General features: G+C 40.5%; 1 protein-coding gene across 2 annotated transcripts in view; it reads right to left on the bottom strand.

Moving 5' to 3' along the window:
* adgrd2 (adhesion G protein-coupled receptor D2) overlaps nt 1–19,415 on the bottom strand; it is a 40,379-nt gene that overhangs the window by 8,515 nt on the left and 12,449 nt on the right. For both annotated transcript variants that reach the window (XM_034595734.1, XM_034595733.1), the window contains exons 11-22: nt 18,781–18,886; nt 18,413–18,468; nt 18,133–18,259; nt 17,927–18,030; nt 17,326–17,428; nt 15,937–16,090; nt 14,301–14,434; nt 12,453–12,568; nt 9,315–9,435; nt 1,462–1,503; nt 1,269–1,322; nt 900–1,047 (exon numbers count right to left, since the gene is read on the bottom strand). In XM_034595734.1, coding sequence (XP_034451625.1) covers nt 900–1,047; nt 1,269–1,322; nt 1,462–1,503; nt 9,315–9,435; nt 12,453–12,568; nt 14,301–14,434; nt 15,937–16,090; nt 17,326–17,428; nt 17,927–18,030; nt 18,133–18,259; nt 18,413–18,468; nt 18,781–18,886 — 1,265 coding nt within the window. The remainder of the gene's footprint in view (nt 1–899; nt 1,048–1,268; nt 1,323–1,461; nt 1,504–9,314; nt 9,436–12,452; nt 12,569–14,300; nt 14,435–15,936; nt 16,091–17,325; nt 17,429–17,926; nt 18,031–18,132; nt 18,260–18,412; nt 18,469–18,780; nt 18,887–19,415) is intronic.

Genomic DNA, 19,415 nt, shown 5'->3' with positions numbered 1-19,415 from the left:
ATAACTGTGAATTTTGCCTACCTCTACACTGTCAAGAACTCTATATCCTTAGATAGAGACTTCAGAGAGAGCCACATGTGAGGAATCACATCATAAGAGCAAATCAAGAAAATAACAATCTTTACAACATTCATGACAAAATACATAAATTAGAGTTCTATCAATGTTTAAAGTATTTAAGAAAATGTCCAACAGAGATGAAGGGAGCAATTCTGACAATTGTAATGATAGAGGTATTGCCAATGATGGTTGTATATGTGAATGGGAATATGGTATATCCAAGCAATCTAGTTGTAATCATAATCCACGATCAGCTGCCACCAAGATCCAAATCCATAATCACTATCACCAATTTTAGTCTGGTTTGTGTCAGTGACTAGTTTTCATCATAGATGTCTTCAGTGCATTGTGAGGGGACAGCTGTCACAATCTTTGTGCACAGTTACCATGGTTACAGGTGTCTCTCTGCTCTACTGTACTACACCCTGACGAAGCTCAGAAATTCAGTTACCATTTCCAAACTATGTTTGAGCAGAACCACTCTGTCTAATCCAAGTAAGCACAATAAGCACAGTGCTCATAGAAGGTGCTAGTTCGGAATGTTAGGGTGTTCGAGGTACTAGGAGAGGAGATCATCTCAGAAAAGGTAAGTCCTCAAGAGATTGTTAATATGTCTAAGATACACGTTTATGATTGTGCCAGATGAAACTGACCAGATGAAACTGATCAGTTAGCTAAACTAATATCGGTTACCTAATGTAACGTATGACAGTGAGTTGCCGGCCACTAGGCCATCTTCAAGATCAAACAAGGACAAACAGCTTACTCTCAGTTGACGCTATTTTGAATGATTTCTTTAGGTGGTTCTTTAGTGAGACAATGTTGGTAATGCAACCTACCATTCTTGATGACCAATGATGTGGACGTGGAACTGGGGGGTCCAGAGGTCTCACTGGTCTCAGGACTGGAGGGGGCTGGTTGACTGCGGCACCAGGAGGTAATTGGGGCCCTTTGGGATGGCAGGAAGCTGGTTGGCTGGGAACAGTTCTGAAAATACAGCACAACCGAATCAGAAGTGCCACAGCTGTATGTTTTTATAATGAAGTATAGTATGCATACTAGTCTATCAAACTACTTATATCCTTAGAAACTACACACAAAAAAGCAAAGTCTGAGTTTGGGTTAGGGTTAGATGTGTGGAGAGGGAATTTATTTTCTGCCCTGTACTGATGGACCTGACCACTGCTGTGTGCTTCTTACTCACTCACCGTGAAAGATAAGGCCTTTCTCTTTTCTTTGATCCTCTTTATGGCATTCCTCACCTAAATGAGAAGCAAGTTTTACACCCACTGATTTGTCCAAAAGGCTGGAAGCCTCACATACCGTACAAAGATACATTCTGATATTCTGCCGCAGCGGCGACAGACAGTGGCACTGACAATGGAGTGAATGCCTTCTTACCTCACTGTTGTAAACAGCATACACTAAGAAGATGTACAGACCCTGCAGAGGGGAGAGACACATATTAGAAAGCACATGTGAAAGATGTGGAGAAATGGAAGAGAATAAACTCCATTCATACAGTACAGCTTTTATTGACATTACGAATCTTCATCAAGTCCATTCAGTGCTGCACTCTGTCATCTTATTCTAACGATGTTTTCCTCTTGACTATCAAAAGGAAAAGAAGATATTTTAAAATACCTCTACAGGCACTCTATCTGTGTGTATCTACTCCCCTTTGGCACAAACTTCAGTTACATTCAGCAGGGTGTGGCACTTAAATCTCAACTGAACTGAATCCAAACTGGACTGGGGAAAATCTGTTTCAGAAATGTAATTTGGACAAAATGAGTTTTCTCTAACGTTGCAGCTTGTAGACCTCCCATAGTGATGCATTGAGGAAGTGGGGGGCACGATAAAAATAGGATTCCTGCACCCAACCACCAGCAGTACCAACTTAATTACCTCCCCTGGTTTGTGCTTCAAAGTAAAACGTTTGTAGTTTGCTACAATGGAAGGCATCTTGTGTTTTATCTTATTTAAAAGTGACAGTGAACAACTCGTACCTTAATGACACCATTTACGCTTTACCACAGTCAACAAAGTGGTCATCAAAACAAGAAAAGCGCGATATAAATACAGACCATTTTTCGATTGTGCTACAATCTAATTTACATCGGTTGTCTCTTGGCATGTCACAGCAAAAAACAACACAATAAAGTGGCATACAAAATTATACAAGAGGAAACGCACAGGAGAAGCAACAAAGCTACACACAATAGCACAACACAAATACATGCTTGTCAAACAAAAGCAAGTCATCAAGACCATGAAATAGACTATTAAGGTTAGCCAGTGAGTAGCTAGCAGATCTTGTGAGTTTGTTTTCAAAGTGGTGAGGGAGCTACTGCCCTTCACATCATCAGGCAGGCTGTTACACAGAAAGATGATTGTACCCCATACAGTGCAAAGAAATGATATGGTACAATCTCATACAAAGTAAATTCCCACACTTAATCAGGATTGCTTAAGAGAATCTTGATTTATACGGATATTTGCCCACTTGAAACACTTGATATACTGGATTTGGTTTATATTGGCCTCCAGAGCATGCCTACCGAATTTTGACCCCTGGGTTTTGTGGCACACTTTTTGGGTATTTATGGTGCCCCCTATGGTTTTGGCTGAAATTTTTGTTTGGCTCATTCCCCCACATAGGCAGAAGATATCTGTCAAGATTTATGATGATTTGATACATTCTTTAAGAATCATAGCCAAGAATGACAAAGCCCTTTAAAAATATATTATTGTTAATAGTTTTCATGTTTTGTTTAGTTTTTCCATATTTTTTTAAACGTCTAAATAATTTATAAAATAATTGTCTATCTCAGTCCCCATGTACCAATTTTGGTCAAAAGCCAAAAAGTTTTATTGATTTTGCTCTTTGCATTAGGTTTCATCTTTGATCCAATGCTGTGACTTTGCCCTTTGACAGATTTGAAAAAAGTCCATAGTGCAGGAGCCTCGCATTAGGAACCTTTTGCACTGTTCATGGAAAACATATGCATCCAATTCTTATGTTCCCAAGAAAGCCGCTGAGAAAAGGAAACACTCAAGCCGCAACTCCGCTGCAGTTCCAGCTCTGGCCACTGCTCCGCCGGCCAAACGATCATGAGTCCCAGCCACAGCAGCGACTCCGCAGACCTAGAGGACAACCCATCCAGTCAGCCTTATTCAGCATGAATTCCAGAATCCAAGCCCTAGAGTCCGGTTCAGTGTCCTCAACAAGTTCATTCTTTCGAAGCTAAACCGGCAATCTTCCTCCTCAGGCATTGATTAAATTAAACAGGCTAACACCTCTTTATGTGCATACTTTTTGGGGGAAAAGTAAAATCCTGTCTGATTAATGCACCGCGCATTCTTCAGTCTATAACTTTAGAGGTCTGAAGCATGTTTGCTGCTACACACAGAGCCAGACCGCCCTTCAGGAGAAGGTGAAGCATATAAGGATCATCTGTAACTGGGTAAACTACATAAAATATCCTGGGTTACACCATTATTAATCATATTTCCTAAGGCAGAGTCGTGGATTGATTGAAGCATGTTATTTGTGCACTTACCACAAAAGCCTGACTCCTCCTCACATCTGCTTTCCTGCCGCAATTATTCAAATGTCTCCACCAGTTCACTGTTTTCACTTAACATAGTTCATCAGTGAACCAAAGCACTATCTTCAAGCATCGCCATTGGATCTTATTAAAGGGACAATTTTTTATTAAATCTACTTTTATGTTTTTATGTCTGTGGGTAGAGCGAGATTAATTACTTGTACCATTAAAGTAATAAAATGCTGATTTGGTCATTTTTGATCGACACCATTTCTTTTTTGACATCTGTCTGATAGAAGTCATGTGTGTCCATGAGTGTGAGCTTATTAAGATAAAAAAAATGATAGAAGCATAAAGGCTGGCATTCGTATAAGCAACACAGCAACAACTAATAAAATTGACAATGAGTATGTTAGATTTACAGTGTGAATGAAGAAGCATTGCCAATGGTCAATAATATTGCCGGCACCCAGGGGGTGGGGGCCAATAAAACTTTGCTTAGGGCCCCATAAAGACTAGGGCCGGCTCTGCCTACACATAGATATTTTAAAACACTGCAAACATATGTGCTCGCCGCCGCTAGTTACATGTGATCTAGCTTTGCTTAATCCACTCCTTCAAAATTAATCACACATTGACAGCGGTCCTTATACAGACCTGCTGTGTCTTCCTCACAGAATTTATGTTTCTTAGGGGTGGTGAGTTCACTTCACACACTCAATGTTTGATCCTTTGCACAACCTTACTATAGCCGAAGTAACAGTTCACTCTCACCACTTCCCTGTATTCCTAAAGCACTCTAAGGCCCAATCACATCTTACCCCTACCCCTTGTTTTTTCGAGGGTTATCTTGCCCCTTGAAACGGAGTCACAAGGGTAGTGGTTGAAAACCTCCCCTACGAATTGGGACTGCACTTCAGGGAGCTGTTATGTCATTAGTAGTCCTTGAGGGAACCAGATACGTCATCAGTAGTCATCGGTGTACATATGGGACTGATGGCTCAGCTGATTCCCTTCCACACGTTTATTGGCAAAGCTCAAAAAAGGGATAGTTCACCCAGAAAGAAAGATTCACTCATTATCTACTCACCACGATACCGATGGAAGGGTGGGTGAACTGTTTGAGTCCACAAAACACTTTAGGAGTCTCAGGGGTAAACAGTGTTAGAGCAGAATACAATTTAAGTCAATGCACAGTCCTTCTTCAGACGCCTCCATACTGCTCATGTGGTGTCACATGAGCAGTATGTGACACATACTATGTTCCTGGGTTCCCCCACTCCTTCATCCTGGATCTAACCATGGTCAGGGAGTTCCATCAGAATCATCCGGAGAAGCCGGGTGGGTCACCTGGAGGCTCCCATTAGAGGGGGGATACTGTCATGATCTCCACCTCTCCTCCAACCCCTCTCTGTGTCCCACCCCGCCTCTGTGTGTGTGTGTGTGTGTGTGTGTGTGTGTGTGTGTTTGTGTGTGGAGGTGGCTTCCTGCTCCTGAGCTCTGGCAGCTGGTACATCTAATGCTCATCCCCTCATCACCTCCTGCAGTACTTCAACCTCTTTGCCAGATCGTTCCGTCCACTACTGTGGAGCTACGTCTGACATTAGCTCTATCTTACCTTGCCTGTGCTCATGACCAACTTCTTGTTTCCTTGTGTTCAGAACCATCCCAGACTGCCAGCTCCTGATCAACACCACCTGCTAACATGTCCGCCGCCAGCCGTCTTCACTATTCCCCTCTGTTGCCTGCTGAAGCCACTGGATCCCTCACTGCCACTCCACCGCTGTTCTGCCTGCCTCCCCGTGAGTCCCACCATTATTCTCCATTTCAATAATCTGTTAAACTGCATCCTCGAGTCTGTCCTGCATTCTGTGCCCGATTCTCCATTGAACGTAGCACGTTGACAGGGTTTGATTTGTTACCTACTTAACCTGTTCTGGAACAGGTTAGCAATTCAGCAGAAGTACCATGGGGATTTACCCTAATAAGAAGTCAACCAATTTAGCAGCATTAACCCTGACATTATCAGGGACTTCCAAAACAAAATACGTGACAGTTGAAAGAACGATTCATTGAGTGTTTTCTGATCTGATGGCATATAAGGCCTTGGTAGAGTTAATGTAATGGAGGAAAATCATGGTCATCGTTAATAAGAAACCAAATTTGGCAGTTGGTGACTTAGGATAAAAACTGCTATCGCCCGTGTTAAAGTCAGTGCTAATTTTGCTCCCAACAATCCACCCTGACCTCCTCTTAAGAGTATATTAGTCTTTGTATAACACTACCTCCATCTTTTCCTCTTAGGGAGTCCTTCACACAAAAAAATTATTAATGTTTTCATTTTTCTACTGGGGGAAAAATATACACACTACATATACATCTAAATTATAATGTACATAAGTCTGTGATGTGAGCAGGGCGGAGCCCATTATGTTCATAAACAGAAGTGTAAGCATGGTCAAATATTATTGAAGAACATTTTAAGACACATTAATCAGACTAAGCCTCAAACTGACTTTTCATTGGTTTTATGTTTATACATGTTTTATGGGCTACAGACAAACCTCCTCTGCTTCTATGGTGACTGTTGATCAAGTGTTGTGTCTTTCTCTACAAAAACAAAATTTTTAAATCTCTGCTTTGCTGATGCTGAAGAAGACACAGGTTTAAGCTTGCTCTGCATTAATTAAGTTATTTAACTGTAATTTAAATGGTATAGTTGCAACATTTTAACAAACTCCCTAACTTGTAGCATTGAAAAAACAACATTCCTAAATAGGTTCTAGTGTGGAGAGTGCAAATATTTGAAGTGCTTTTAATTGAAATGCTGGTTCTTATGATCATGTGCATGTAAACAGCAACTGAAGGTGGTATAATCAATGCCTATTGCAAAAGTAGGCACACGTTACTAGTTGGAAGCTAAAGCAGCTTTAATAGAACACGCAATATGAACTTTGCCATTTGAAAACATATGGAGGGGATCAGCTGAGCCATCCTCTGATGTGAGCTGGTATAGAGATCTGCTGCTGTCAGCTTAAGTATTGTGGATGAGCTTTACATTGTGACATGCCTGAACTAATGCTATGTGCACTATGCTCAATACCATACAAAAATCACTGACCAAATTATTCTTTGTTGAGACCAGTGGCTGCCGGTCAGCAGAGGGTGCACATGCAGCACCTCACCAGCCACAAAGTTTAATTCATATCATCAAGCTCAAAGACTTATTTATCAATACTAATTAAAATTCTTTCAACTTTTCAGTCATTTGAATATGATTATGAATATATTGTTGCACAATCACAAATGCAGTAGGTCCTTTGTAGTCTCACACAGGTACATATGCTGATTACTGGTTACTACTGACATGTGAAAGACAGGAGTGGTTTGGTGACAGATAAAATCACATGCTGAGACCACCACACTTTAGCTAAGGGTTTAGTTAAACCTCTAAACTAAAACCTCTGCTGGATGTTATTATTCAACCTAGTCTTGTCCTACTAGTGCTTGTTTTCTGCTTTCGTGACCCACAGGCTCTCCATAATACTTGCTTTTATAGTCTGTTGAAGCAGCCAATTAAAAAAAGATTTTTGGGGGGTAATAAGAAGAAAACGGGCTGGCCCAGCATCACCCTCATAACTGCATGAGGAACTCCTACTGTAGTGTTATCTGCCCTCAGCTGGACACTGGCAGTAAATCTAAATTAACAAGCAGCTCTCTGGGGGTCACCCAGGGGCTAGTTCATTTTGATTAATTAAAGACTGCGGAAGAGCATGGAGGGGTGGGTGGCATAGGAACAGACATGTGGAGATGCACAAAATGGATAGAAGGTATAAGCATAACAGAACCAGGGTGTGGATATAGTGTGCAGTAAGTGAAGGGTGTGAGAGAGAGGAAGTGAGTGCTGTGTTATCAGGGGAGGAATAAAGGAGGTTGATCCGGTATGACTTGTCTCCCAGTGGTATCCGCAACACACACACACACACACACACACACACACACACACACACACACACACACACACACACACACACACACACACACACACACACACACACACACACACACACACACACACACACACACACACACACACACCATATGGTCAATCAGTGACATACATCCAGTCCATTGTTTTCTGTTATGAACCCTAACTAAACACTTCAACATGTTTACCTTTAAAAACTGATTAAGATGGGAACTGTGGTAATGGGTTAAACAGTCAGGTTTTTATCGCTAAAATCTAAAAATGTCTTTCTGCTTTTGACCTCAAAAGTAATTCATTCCTCAGTTTCAACCCCTCTGGATTACTGTACTGTACTATACACTTTATTGTCTGCAATTAGTTGAAAAAGCATTAATTCCCTGGCTCACCAATGCTTTAAGAATATAATATACAACATCACTACGCTATATGACTGAGGCACACTGCTGACTTGAGTGCAATGCTTTCTTAGGCCAATTATCGATCTTTAAATAGAATAGAATAATAATTTCATATTCATTTAATAGTGAAATGAAATAAAAAATTGGTTTTGTCACATTAGCTAAAAAAATGAGGCTGCACCTGCAGCAGTGGCGAGGGGTTGGATATAGCAGCTATGTCTTCCTGTATCACCAGACGAGACTGTGGAAGTCTGTATTACAGCTTTATGCATGTTCTGATTTTATCTGTGTACAATCATTAAAATGTCTGATCACAGGATATTCATTTTAACTTTAACTGAATGAATTGTAAAGTTCCAGCATACGTGGGCAGCTATAACTCTGGAGGTAGAGGGGGTCGATCATGAATCAGGTGTCGGGGGTCTGAACCCCAGATTGTATGATTGAATGCATGATTGATGGAAAAGCTCTATTTGTACAATGTGTACAACCGTCTTCTTCAGCTGGTTTATGCTGTGCATTGCTGGTCATCATTCAGCACTTTAAAGGTTCAGTGTTTAAGATTTAGCTGAAAGGGATCTATTGGCAGAAACTTAAATAGTGTGTAATCATTTACATTGTATGAATTGTTGTTTTCTTTAGCCTAGAATGGGCCCTATGTATTTAAATACTTGATATTTACATTGGGAGCCGGTTCTCTCTTCGGAGCTGCCATGTTTTTTACAGTCTAAACACCCTTTGAGTTTTTATGACAAATAAAGGTTAGCACAGGTTCTCTTTCATGTTTGGAAGGGGATGGTGAGGTGAGGGGTATTCAGCTGCAACATGACACTTCACTACTAGATGTCACCAAATTCTACACACTGCAACTTTAATTATTCTTGTGTCATAATGACAGATGCAATAACTCTTTTGTTGTCTTGGTCACTTGTGGGTAGCAGAAACATGGTAGACCACAACACTGACATGTCACCTGTTTAGACGATGTGGTAAAATATTTGCAAACTACTTATTTACACATGAAGCAGTTACAGAGCAACAATATATTTTGTGAGTTATGTTTTAGCCTACGGAAAACAGCTGCCAGATTTTAACGATGAGCTGAAACTCACAATGAGGACATATTTTCCATTGTCACATTGTTTTCACCTTGTTATTAACACAAATATAGATTCTGACCAAGTTAAAAACCAAGCATGACTGCTTTAGGTAACCCCTAAATTTGAACCGTTATCCAAAATGTAAAAGGTATTTGATTTGAAACAGAAACATTTTGATAAATAAAAGATTCTGCAGATATCGCATGTGTTTGTTTACCTGGAAGGCATTAAGAGCGATGAAGACATAGGCGACTACAACAGACAGATGGACCAGCACCCCACACAGCCAGGTCAGCCCCAGCACGGGCAGCAGGATGAGCACTGGACGTGTCACAGCCCTGCAAACATACACAGAATGCACGCACAAAAATCATAAATGCACATGTAGTATGCGTATGAATTCAACACATGAATTCTAAAATGGAGATGCATAAGAATGACATCTACCAGGCTACTGAAACAAAACTCCACACTGTTGTGAGAACTGGGAACTACACATGAGTATAGGCAGACAGAAGGACTCAGCAAAGTGGAGTTTTCAAGGTATTTTGATGACATTTATAGAATATTTCTTCATTGAATTCACATCAAACATCTCTTCACAGCGATAGATTTTACCGCCTACCACAGTCATACTCCTGTTCCTTTGCAATCATGCTTTCAATGATCCTGGTGCTTATATGGCCCATAACCATTTCATGGGGCAAGGCAGAAAAGGTTGCCTTTGTTCAAACCACTATTGTTGTCACACTGCTGCACCTGGGTAGAGAGATTGAATTTTCATACTGCACTGTGTCTGTGCAAGGACAAAGCCGGCACTCAAAATAAAAGGGAAGAGAACGCTCTTCCCTTTTATTTTTGAAAGTCGTTTTTCCCTCTAATCTCCTGAATTCACATAACACTCTTGAGCTGGCACAGACATCTACTTTCAGTCTGTTTGTGAGGGAATGAAGAGACATAGTGAGAGGGGGAATGGCATTGTGGAATTTTCATCACTCTAAGACAAATGTGTGAAAAGAAATTCTGGATGGAAGAGAGCTGCTGCATGTTGGGTTGAAGGACTTTTTTAGAAACCTGAATATGAAAAGAGATCGTAGTCTCTCCTCAGCCATAAGATATATTAGTAACATCTACCAATTCTAGTGTACTGACCTGTGTAATAACCTCTGAAAGAGCACAGTACTGACAGAATAATGTCCCTAATACAAATGGAACATTGATGTCTTATAATCCATTTACTTTACAATCCTTACAACATGAGGGAGATTTAGATAATGTTATGCTGCACATGTATTGTACAGGTAAATCACCTAATCACAGTTCAATACATTAAAAGGAAGGTTTTCTTAAATTCTAACTTCCCTCATGTGGTATCTCGTTACAGATTTTGAAAAATATCTCTCCCTGACAATTCTGCCACCCACCCAAGTGGATAGGCTTTCAGTTGTATGCACACAGGGTTGAAACAATTCATGAATAAAATCACATCAGCATCTAAGTGTTCACACTGGTCTGGCTACTCCACAGACCTTTCTATCAACCGTTTTCATTCTGATTATTTATTCCACAGAAACTGCTCACAGTAAGGTCCAAGCATCTTTGGCTTTACTAAGAATACTAAAACAGGCAGTGGTGGCTGGTAAATACAGCCCCCTCCAACACCCTGAGACAAGCAAGCCTGTATACAAATGTTAAACATAATTTAATTAGATAATAATAGTTTACTCATACAATGCTCCTGGTAGACCTTAAGCGCCTGTGAGCATTCAATATAAGTTTTCAAATTGTATTTGGTTAATTTCTGTCTGTGGCAAAGGACGTTGGAAGTGAATGGCGGTGCTTAAACTTTTGGCAACCACAGGATCTGGGGCTGCCCTCTAATTAGTTCTTGCAGATTTTCCATTTACAGCAAATAGGTATTGATTTACGTTTTTTTTATCTCATGTGATTGGACGACTCACGATGCGTCTCAGGTACATCCACTGTCACTGAGTTACTTCTGCCCTGAGCTGACCGGCAAAGATATGGAGACTTCAAGGGGAACTCTGCAAATCTGATCATTTCTTTCCTAAAAACATTGCAACAAGAAACAAATAGGGTAAAGGAGCTTGGTCCGGACCGACGTGATTTACAGATTCAGCAGCAATTGATGAGGATGAGCTTGCACCCAGGCTTCACCCGCTCTTGTTATGAGAAACAGAGTTGACTAACTGGATGTGGTGTAAGTAATGTCTTTTATTGTTTTTCTGTTTGCTGTTTCAAAGTGCCGGCACAGAGGTACTGTGGACAACGACGGGGGTACGAGACCTTAAACATCTCTCTTAAAAAAGCAAACGCCATGAAAGTTGCCACAGTCACTTAGACACATTGAGGCTACATTTTTGTGGCAGTTTAGCATTGCTCAGCAGCTTGATGAAGGCTACAGGATTGGCATATCGTGTGTTGTGTTGTTTTTGTTGAGTCTGGCTTTAATTTGCTAGCCCCCCCCAAATAAAACAAAAACAAAACTGCGCCACCACAATATATTTTATCACCAGGCAAACAGGATTACTAGAAATGTTTGTTCTATCATCCTGCCACCATAGTCAACATAAACAGACCTGACAAAGGGAAAGAGGAAGTAATGTTTGCTACTCAGTGTATATATATATATATATATATATATATATATATATATATATATATATATATATATATATATATATATATATATATATACATATACATATATACGCATCACAGGTACAGTAGGTTATGAACAGCATATAGAATGTGCATAGAGGCCAAGTCATGGCAAAGTGGAGATACTGTTTATTAAGTATGCTGAGGAAGTTTTTTTTCTGTATTCATGGTTGAAAATGCTGAGTTTTGAATTACCCAGAACACTTCAGTCTTTAGTGGTTAGTGAGTGGCAGAAAAGTTAAAGTTAGTATTTTTATGTTTTAGACACTGATCACATTGTAAAAGGTCTTTATGTGGCAGAATTCACTGTATGTACACACGCAGGCACACACACACACACACACACACACACACACACACACACACACACACACACACACACACACACACACACACACACACACACACACACACACACACACACACACACACACACACACACACAGATTTGGGACCAGGTGTTAAACTGATAAGCCCAGACAGCTCCCACAGCAGGCTCCTGAGCCTAACTCCCATTCTCTCACACTGTCTCTAATGACTATTGTGCTGCCTAGACCAGAAAGCAACTGTGTATTTGTGAGAGAGTGTATGCGAGAGAGCGTGGGCGCATAAGAGGCAAAGCCTGACAAAAGAGAGTAGGGGAGAGAGAGAGAGAGAAACCATTGTATCTCACCAGGTGAGGTCAAAGGTCTGCAACTTTGATGCTGAGCTTGGACTGAGCATCTTAGCACGACGATGAGCACTGGAAACCGTCACCATGACAACCCGACACAGCACAACTGCATTGACCTGCAGGCAGAGGACAACAGGATCAACATGGCCTCCAGAAAACACGAGATGTGCCGCTGCAGATCCACTTGGCCTCCTGCTTACATGCAGAGCAAGGGACATTCACGCAGGGAATCACATCACAGAAAACTATTTTCACACATGCACAAGACATTATTTTATTTTTTCTTGCTCCCTGGTTTTCTGAGGTGGAACCAAAATAAAATAAAGAGAAAGAGGGTAAACACAGTGGAGACAGTTGTGAAGATTAACATTTTTTTTTAAACTTGCATTGTTTACATCCATGCCTGGCCAGCAAGCTGTCTTCTTCTCTAACTTTTACTGCTATTTTCCCTGTGTTCCCTGGTATGCTTACATAACCAATTCTGGGTCTGTGGAGTAACATCAATATAAAGTTAATTCCTATGCAAGTGCTGGTATGTCTGTTTCTGTCTGTGTGAGATGCAAAATCATAGGGGACCCTGTTATAGCGGCCCTATTAGGTCAATGCACTGTAACACAAGAAAACATGCAAATAAATAAAACACAAGTAAGTCAAGAAAAGACCATCTCCAGTTTGACAACACTGCAAACATACAGATCTAAAATGAATAGACAAAGTGATCAATTCAGATGGGTCACTTACATTTAAGCTGATTCTACAACACTTCATTATCTTGAAGTAACTCATTTTGGAAAGAGCATGTCCGAGCTGTATTCATCAATTTTTTTCTGTCCTCTGGAAACACTTTTGTTGTAGGCATTTCTTTACTTGGTTGTATTGTGTATTGTGTATTGTATTTGTTGTTTTATTGCGTACCATGGTTGTGTTAAATATTGCAGGCTTTTTGGGTTTTAAGAGACTGTTAGTATGAAATGGAAAAAGAGAGCAGGGAAGACACCTAGCAACGGGCCGGGTTAGCAACAATCCTGTGGCCACTATAGGAAGGCTCAAATCTCCATATGCGGGGCACCAGTGCTACCAGGTCACCTAGTGGGTGCCCTGCAATGGGCTTCTCTGTATGAAATGGTAAATGGTCTGTATTTATGTAGCGCTTTTCTAGTCTTGATGGCTACTCAAAGCACTTTACAGTACAGGTTATTGCCATTCACCCATTCATACAGTGCATCTATGGGCAGCACTTTTTTATGAGGGATAATTGGGGTTCAGTATCTTGCCCCTCAGCCACAGCCCCAATCAGGGTCAAGACAATTGGGACTTTGAGCATTTATGAGTTACCAGAAGACGTTATTGATGGTGTCTAGCTTGTTAGATCCCAGTGTTACCCTAGGACAGGGTAGGCTGCTCTTGCTCTCCATTTAAAGGGTTGTAATCTATAGCCCTAAACAGGCACAGGCACCTTTACTTTTATTACTTTTGTTTTATTTACTAATCAGAAGGATGGTGGTTCGATCCCCATCTCCTCCAGTCTAAATATGACAGTGTTCTTGCGCAAGATAATTCGATTTCAATTCTTTTTTTTTATTTGTATAGCATCAAATCACAACATACATTATCTCAAGGCACTTGAGGTTGAGACCTTCCAAAATTAAGTGTAGAGATAAATTTCCCTCTTAACTCGCAGAACCAGACTCAATATGGGCGGCCACCTGCCTCCGATTGGGGCGAGTGGAGAAAAATGGGGGAGAGAGGAGAGGTATGAGAAGACAGGTTCTTAAGACTAGAGTTCATATACCACTCACACTCAAACACGCACACACACACACACACACACACACAACATTTACATACCGCCAAGACAAATATTACAGGTCCCACAAAGGCCCAGATGGTGTCAGTCTTCACATTGAGCCAGCAGTGATCATCTGCCTTGTATTTGTCCACTGATACTGCCAGTGTTACACCAACTATTAGAACAGGCAGTCCTGAAAAACAATTCAATAAAAGAAAATGAAATGTGGGCATGTTGTGACAACAAAAAAAGATGTCTTAAGATATTTATGGAACAATGACTTCTGCCATGTATTGCGCAGAATATTTAGTCTGTTCTCTTCTCTTGGTTTATTTAGTCTAAAGGGGAACATTGATCACATCTGCACAGATGGCTGAGAGGGACACCATATTCACACACTGTCCTCAGCTCAGTTTGTGACACAACACATACGGCTGGATTTGGGAACATGAACAATAGCAGCTGCAGGCGTAGTTTTCTTTATTTCAAACTGGGTTAAGGTTGAAGTATAGTATGTTGATTACCTTCATATTAAACATTTAATACTTACAATAACTATGATATATTGGGAATAGTTAGCACAAACAAGCAAGTCACAATCCAGTCACTAAACAACCCCACAACAATCAGGTGCTGTAGGATTCAGCTGTCAATGTATTATCTCTATAGATAGAGAAAACATTTAGATGACTACTAAATAAGTGGAAAAACAGGAATAAAAACATGTTTACCAAATGTTAATTAACATTAAAGCAAATTTGGTAGCTTTTTCTAAGGAAAGTTACAATTAAAGTCATGGTGTTTATTGAGATTACAATTATCTTGACATTCTGAGATAAGGATTCTGGTTTAATAAATAAAATTCACTACATGGAAGAACGGGTGTGATGGTGTTATGATGCAGGATGATTGTGTGAAGGACCCCTAGATTATGTGAGAGCATCAAGATTTTTATTTGATGTCACCACCTGTGGTTAACCAGATTGTAGACCAAAATAACTTTACACATAGTAATGACTAATGCAGTGCCCATTGAAAACCTGGCTTATTGGGAACAAGTTGGAAACATTTGCTTAACTTTACTTATGTGTTCATACGCTGCATGTTCACAACTCTTTTAAATATAATCTCTTTAATTCAGGTCGATATGAAGCATTGCAGCAACAAAATGAATGTTGTGCATTTACTTTGAAGACAAATTGCCAGAGAGGAAGTGATTCTTTGTATGTTGCCATGATGGAGATCAGCACCCGTGAGTCCTGTGATGTCAGTCTGATTTGGTTAAAAAAATTACTAAATTGATCTAGCAGGGCAGATATTATTGGTGACAGGACAGTTTTGACCCACGGGAGATTAAATTGTGACCCCTGCTGTAGTTTATCCGGGGACGTAGAAGTCTGTTTATTCAAATTCTAAAAATGTTGATCATATTGCATGTCCAAACTTCACTTCCCTGGACCACTAAGAATACACATGGCAAGTATGAAGCCGATAAGATAAATGGTTCACATTCCCTTTATGCGTTCCACATACAGACAGACAGACGTGGAATTAGTTGGTAGATGACAGATATTTGAGTTGACAGACTAATAGAGTTATAAATTAAAAACAATGAAGTACAATAAAACAAAGAGTTATCCAGGTCATAAATCATTCAGAAATGTGACGAGCCAGTGAAGAGAGGTGAGAGTTTACCCCAGCCAATGATGTAGTAGAGCTTCATCCTGCGGTCCTCACTGATGTTGACTGACACTACTTTGCTCCAGAGCAGCAGGCCCTCCACTAGCATCCAGGAGAAGGACGCCATGAAGAAGAGGTGAAGGAGTGCAGTCACCATGAAGCACGCTGCCTTCAGGATAAAAAATATACAGTATACACTGACTGAGCTCTTTATTGGGAATGGTAAATGGACTGTATTTATATAGCCATCTCATTAATGATCAGTCATTTGAGCAATTGTTAATATAGAAATAGTGATTTTTACTTGATACCCAACACATGATGCCTGTCCTCAACACATGAGATGACTAGCATACTTTCATTAATCATCTCCGAATGCTGCTATCAAAGATGCCATTCAATATAAAGCCGTCGTCCAGCTAGTGAACAGCAGTTGTGAGCAACTACTTAAAGGGCCCATATTTTACAGCTTTCTGGGATTTAATTTGAGGTATTGGTCCCCCCAAGATGATATATCAGTGGTTTAAAGTCGAACAAACTGCTGCAATGTTGTATGTCCTCTCTTCTGCCTCTCTCTGGAGCTGCAGACAGAACAGGCTGTTTTCACCTGCCTCTTGAGCCCCTCCTCTGATTCGCTGACTGCACTTTGAGTGACACACGACCAGGCCTATCACGGGTCTCATTCTGGCGCATTGACGATGGTAAACACAGCTGAAAGTCACATTGTTATGTTTGCAGCTACAGAAGACCAGTCACATATTTACAGTCGGTTACAACAGAATGTTTCTGAGCGGTAAGTTACACCGTCCTCACGTTTGTTCAAGTTTTAGCAGGACAGTCGGCCAATGTAGGAGTAACGTCCCGAGTTACAGTACAGAGTTTCACAATGGAGTTTCAATACGGAGTAACGTCTACGTGGTAGCTAACAAGCTGCTAGCTCAGCAACATGTCTGTTTTATGTCGTGTTCGGTGTGGAGGGGGTGGTGGTGGGGAGCGGGGGTGGTGGTGGGTTCAGAGGCTGGACTGGTACCGGCTGGGTGGGGCTGAGAGACGAGTGCGATCCCGAATGACATCATATGGGGAGGAAGAACGAAACGAGACGTTTCAATAACATATTTCTTAGAATGGACTGAGTGAAAAAGTCCGCGGAGTGACTGTTTTCATACCCTGAGGGTCCCTACTGACCACCTTCAAGTCATTACGGATAGTAAAAGCCCAGAAAATGTATTTTACACAATATGGGCCCTTGAATGTCTTGTGACTGAATTAGACTGTGGTCTGGTGACCAGAAATATTTTACTGTCTGTGTGAATATTTGTATTTTGTGAAGAATAGAGAAATCATATTTAGTATTATTTTTAACATTATTAAATTATTATTACTCCTCATAATACAGTTTCCCACCTCATTTGCAGATGCCCAGTCACTGCACATCAACAGCAGCTCAGCGATGCCCAGAGAAACTATCAGGTTCTTATGCACAGTGGTACGGTCTGATTTAGGGACACTGAGAAGATTTGAACACACACACACACACACACACACAATTACATTGACTTTCCATGGACATTCATTTCCTGGAGACTTACTTGAACCGTAAACATGAACACTGCTTGCCCCGTTAACCTTAACTTAACCTAACCCGAACCCTAACCCTAACATTACCCTAAAGTTGAAACACCCCCGCCTTTAAAGAAACAGTTTTTGTTTAGTTTTGTCCAAATAATGTCACTGTGTAAACAGATTTAAGCCCCCACAGAATGAGTGGTACCAAGACCACACATATAAATGCATGCAAACACACACACCTTAAAATACCTGAGTGAGGCTCTCACAGGGGTTTTCAAATTTTTTTTTTCAAAAATGCTTTACTGTGGTGATGTTCACATATCCAGAGAGCACAATGTTCTGTCTTTTTTTATTGATGTGAATCTGGCAGAGTTTTATGAAATGCTTTTCACCCTCTGCGCTTTACAGAGTGCACTCTGTAACGTTTGTGACTCACCCCACAGCGATGAAGAGGATGAAGGTGAAGAGGAGGCCACACAGAGACACTCCACAGCCGATGAACGTCAACACCTGCAGAGCGTTTTCGTTCTCTGGGCTCCTCTGACACAGACACACACAGAGTGTGAGCCATACATAGCAGCACATACTGCAGATGAAAGCCTACACCAAATACACAATGGTAATTCAAGTGAGGAATGTTACCTGGGCTTCATAAACCTGCAGCAGCAATGCAAAATTTGTGGTATGGTTGCAATGGCACACAGTGTATCCATATTCTTTGGACACTACCTCACAGCCTTTGGTATTCCACCACCCTCCAGCCTCCGGACTAGTCAGGCACAAACAGCACATATAAATATCTACATACACACAGGAATGCCAAGAATGAAAATATGTTCCTATCTAAAAGTTTTGCTGCATTTATTACATTTTTAATGAAACAGCTAAGATAACTGTGGTATTACAGTTGGTTGATACTTACGTGAGATCAAAATCCCAGAATGCACACACTGGATCATACACAGTACCAGTGGGATTCTGTAGGAAATATTGAACACATAATAAAAATAATGTAAAGAAAGAGTCTGTATTTATATAGTGGATTTCTAGTCTTGATGACCATTCATACTTTACAGTATAGTTTAGTTTGACACATTCATACAATGCATCTATGGGCAGCACTTTTTTGATATGAGGGGCAATTTCGGGTTCAGTATTTCTGCCCAAGGACAATTTGGTATGCAGATAGGGAAGGCTGGGATTGAACCACTAACCTTCTGGTTAGAAGATGACTGCTCAACCCCCACAGCCAAATGATAATGATCAGATGATTTGAGAGATTTTGCTGACCTGTACTCTGTGCCGGAGCTGGAAGTGAACAGCCATGCTCACCGGCTGGTCATCTCCCAGCGCTGTGGTGGATATGACAGAGGAGCCCAAGACGGTGCCCAAATACCTGGTTATGTACACAGATTTATACATCTTAATAATGAGAACAAGGAGCAAGCTGTAAACCAGAATGATAGATTACTAGAGTTTGATTGTCTGCATGAAAGAAAAGTTATTTTGTGTCACTCAAAAGTAAATTAGCAAGTTGTATTCTGTTTCTTACAGCAAAAAACTGAATTATGTGTTGCATTTAGAGCCTGAATGATATATTTATTTATATTTATTTATATATATATTCAGGTTGCCTGCGCATCAGGGCCAAAATCTTTGCTTTTGGCTAACATAAAGTGTAGTACTTCTGCACTTGATTCCATGCAGCCTACTGTTTATGCACCCATCCTTACCAGATATATATAATTTACATGTATATATTTCTTCCTTCCTTCCTCACACTATATTTTTCTCTGTGAATAGTAAATTCTTATTCTTTAATAGTCAAGGAGAGTTGTATAAAGCCTTTCACTGCTCGTTGTACCATGTATGGTTGGTGTATGTTACAAAGGAAAACAAAAATTGAATTTGAAAAATTAATTAAA

Source organism: Hippoglossus hippoglossus, chromosome 9 (assembly GCF_009819705.1).
Source record: "Hippoglossus hippoglossus isolate fHipHip1 chromosome 9, fHipHip1.pri, whole genome shotgun sequence".
Lineage (NCBI taxonomy): Eukaryota > Metazoa > Chordata > Actinopteri > Pleuronectiformes > Pleuronectidae > Hippoglossus > Hippoglossus hippoglossus.
This window is presented reverse-complemented; position numbering and strand designations above follow the sequence as displayed.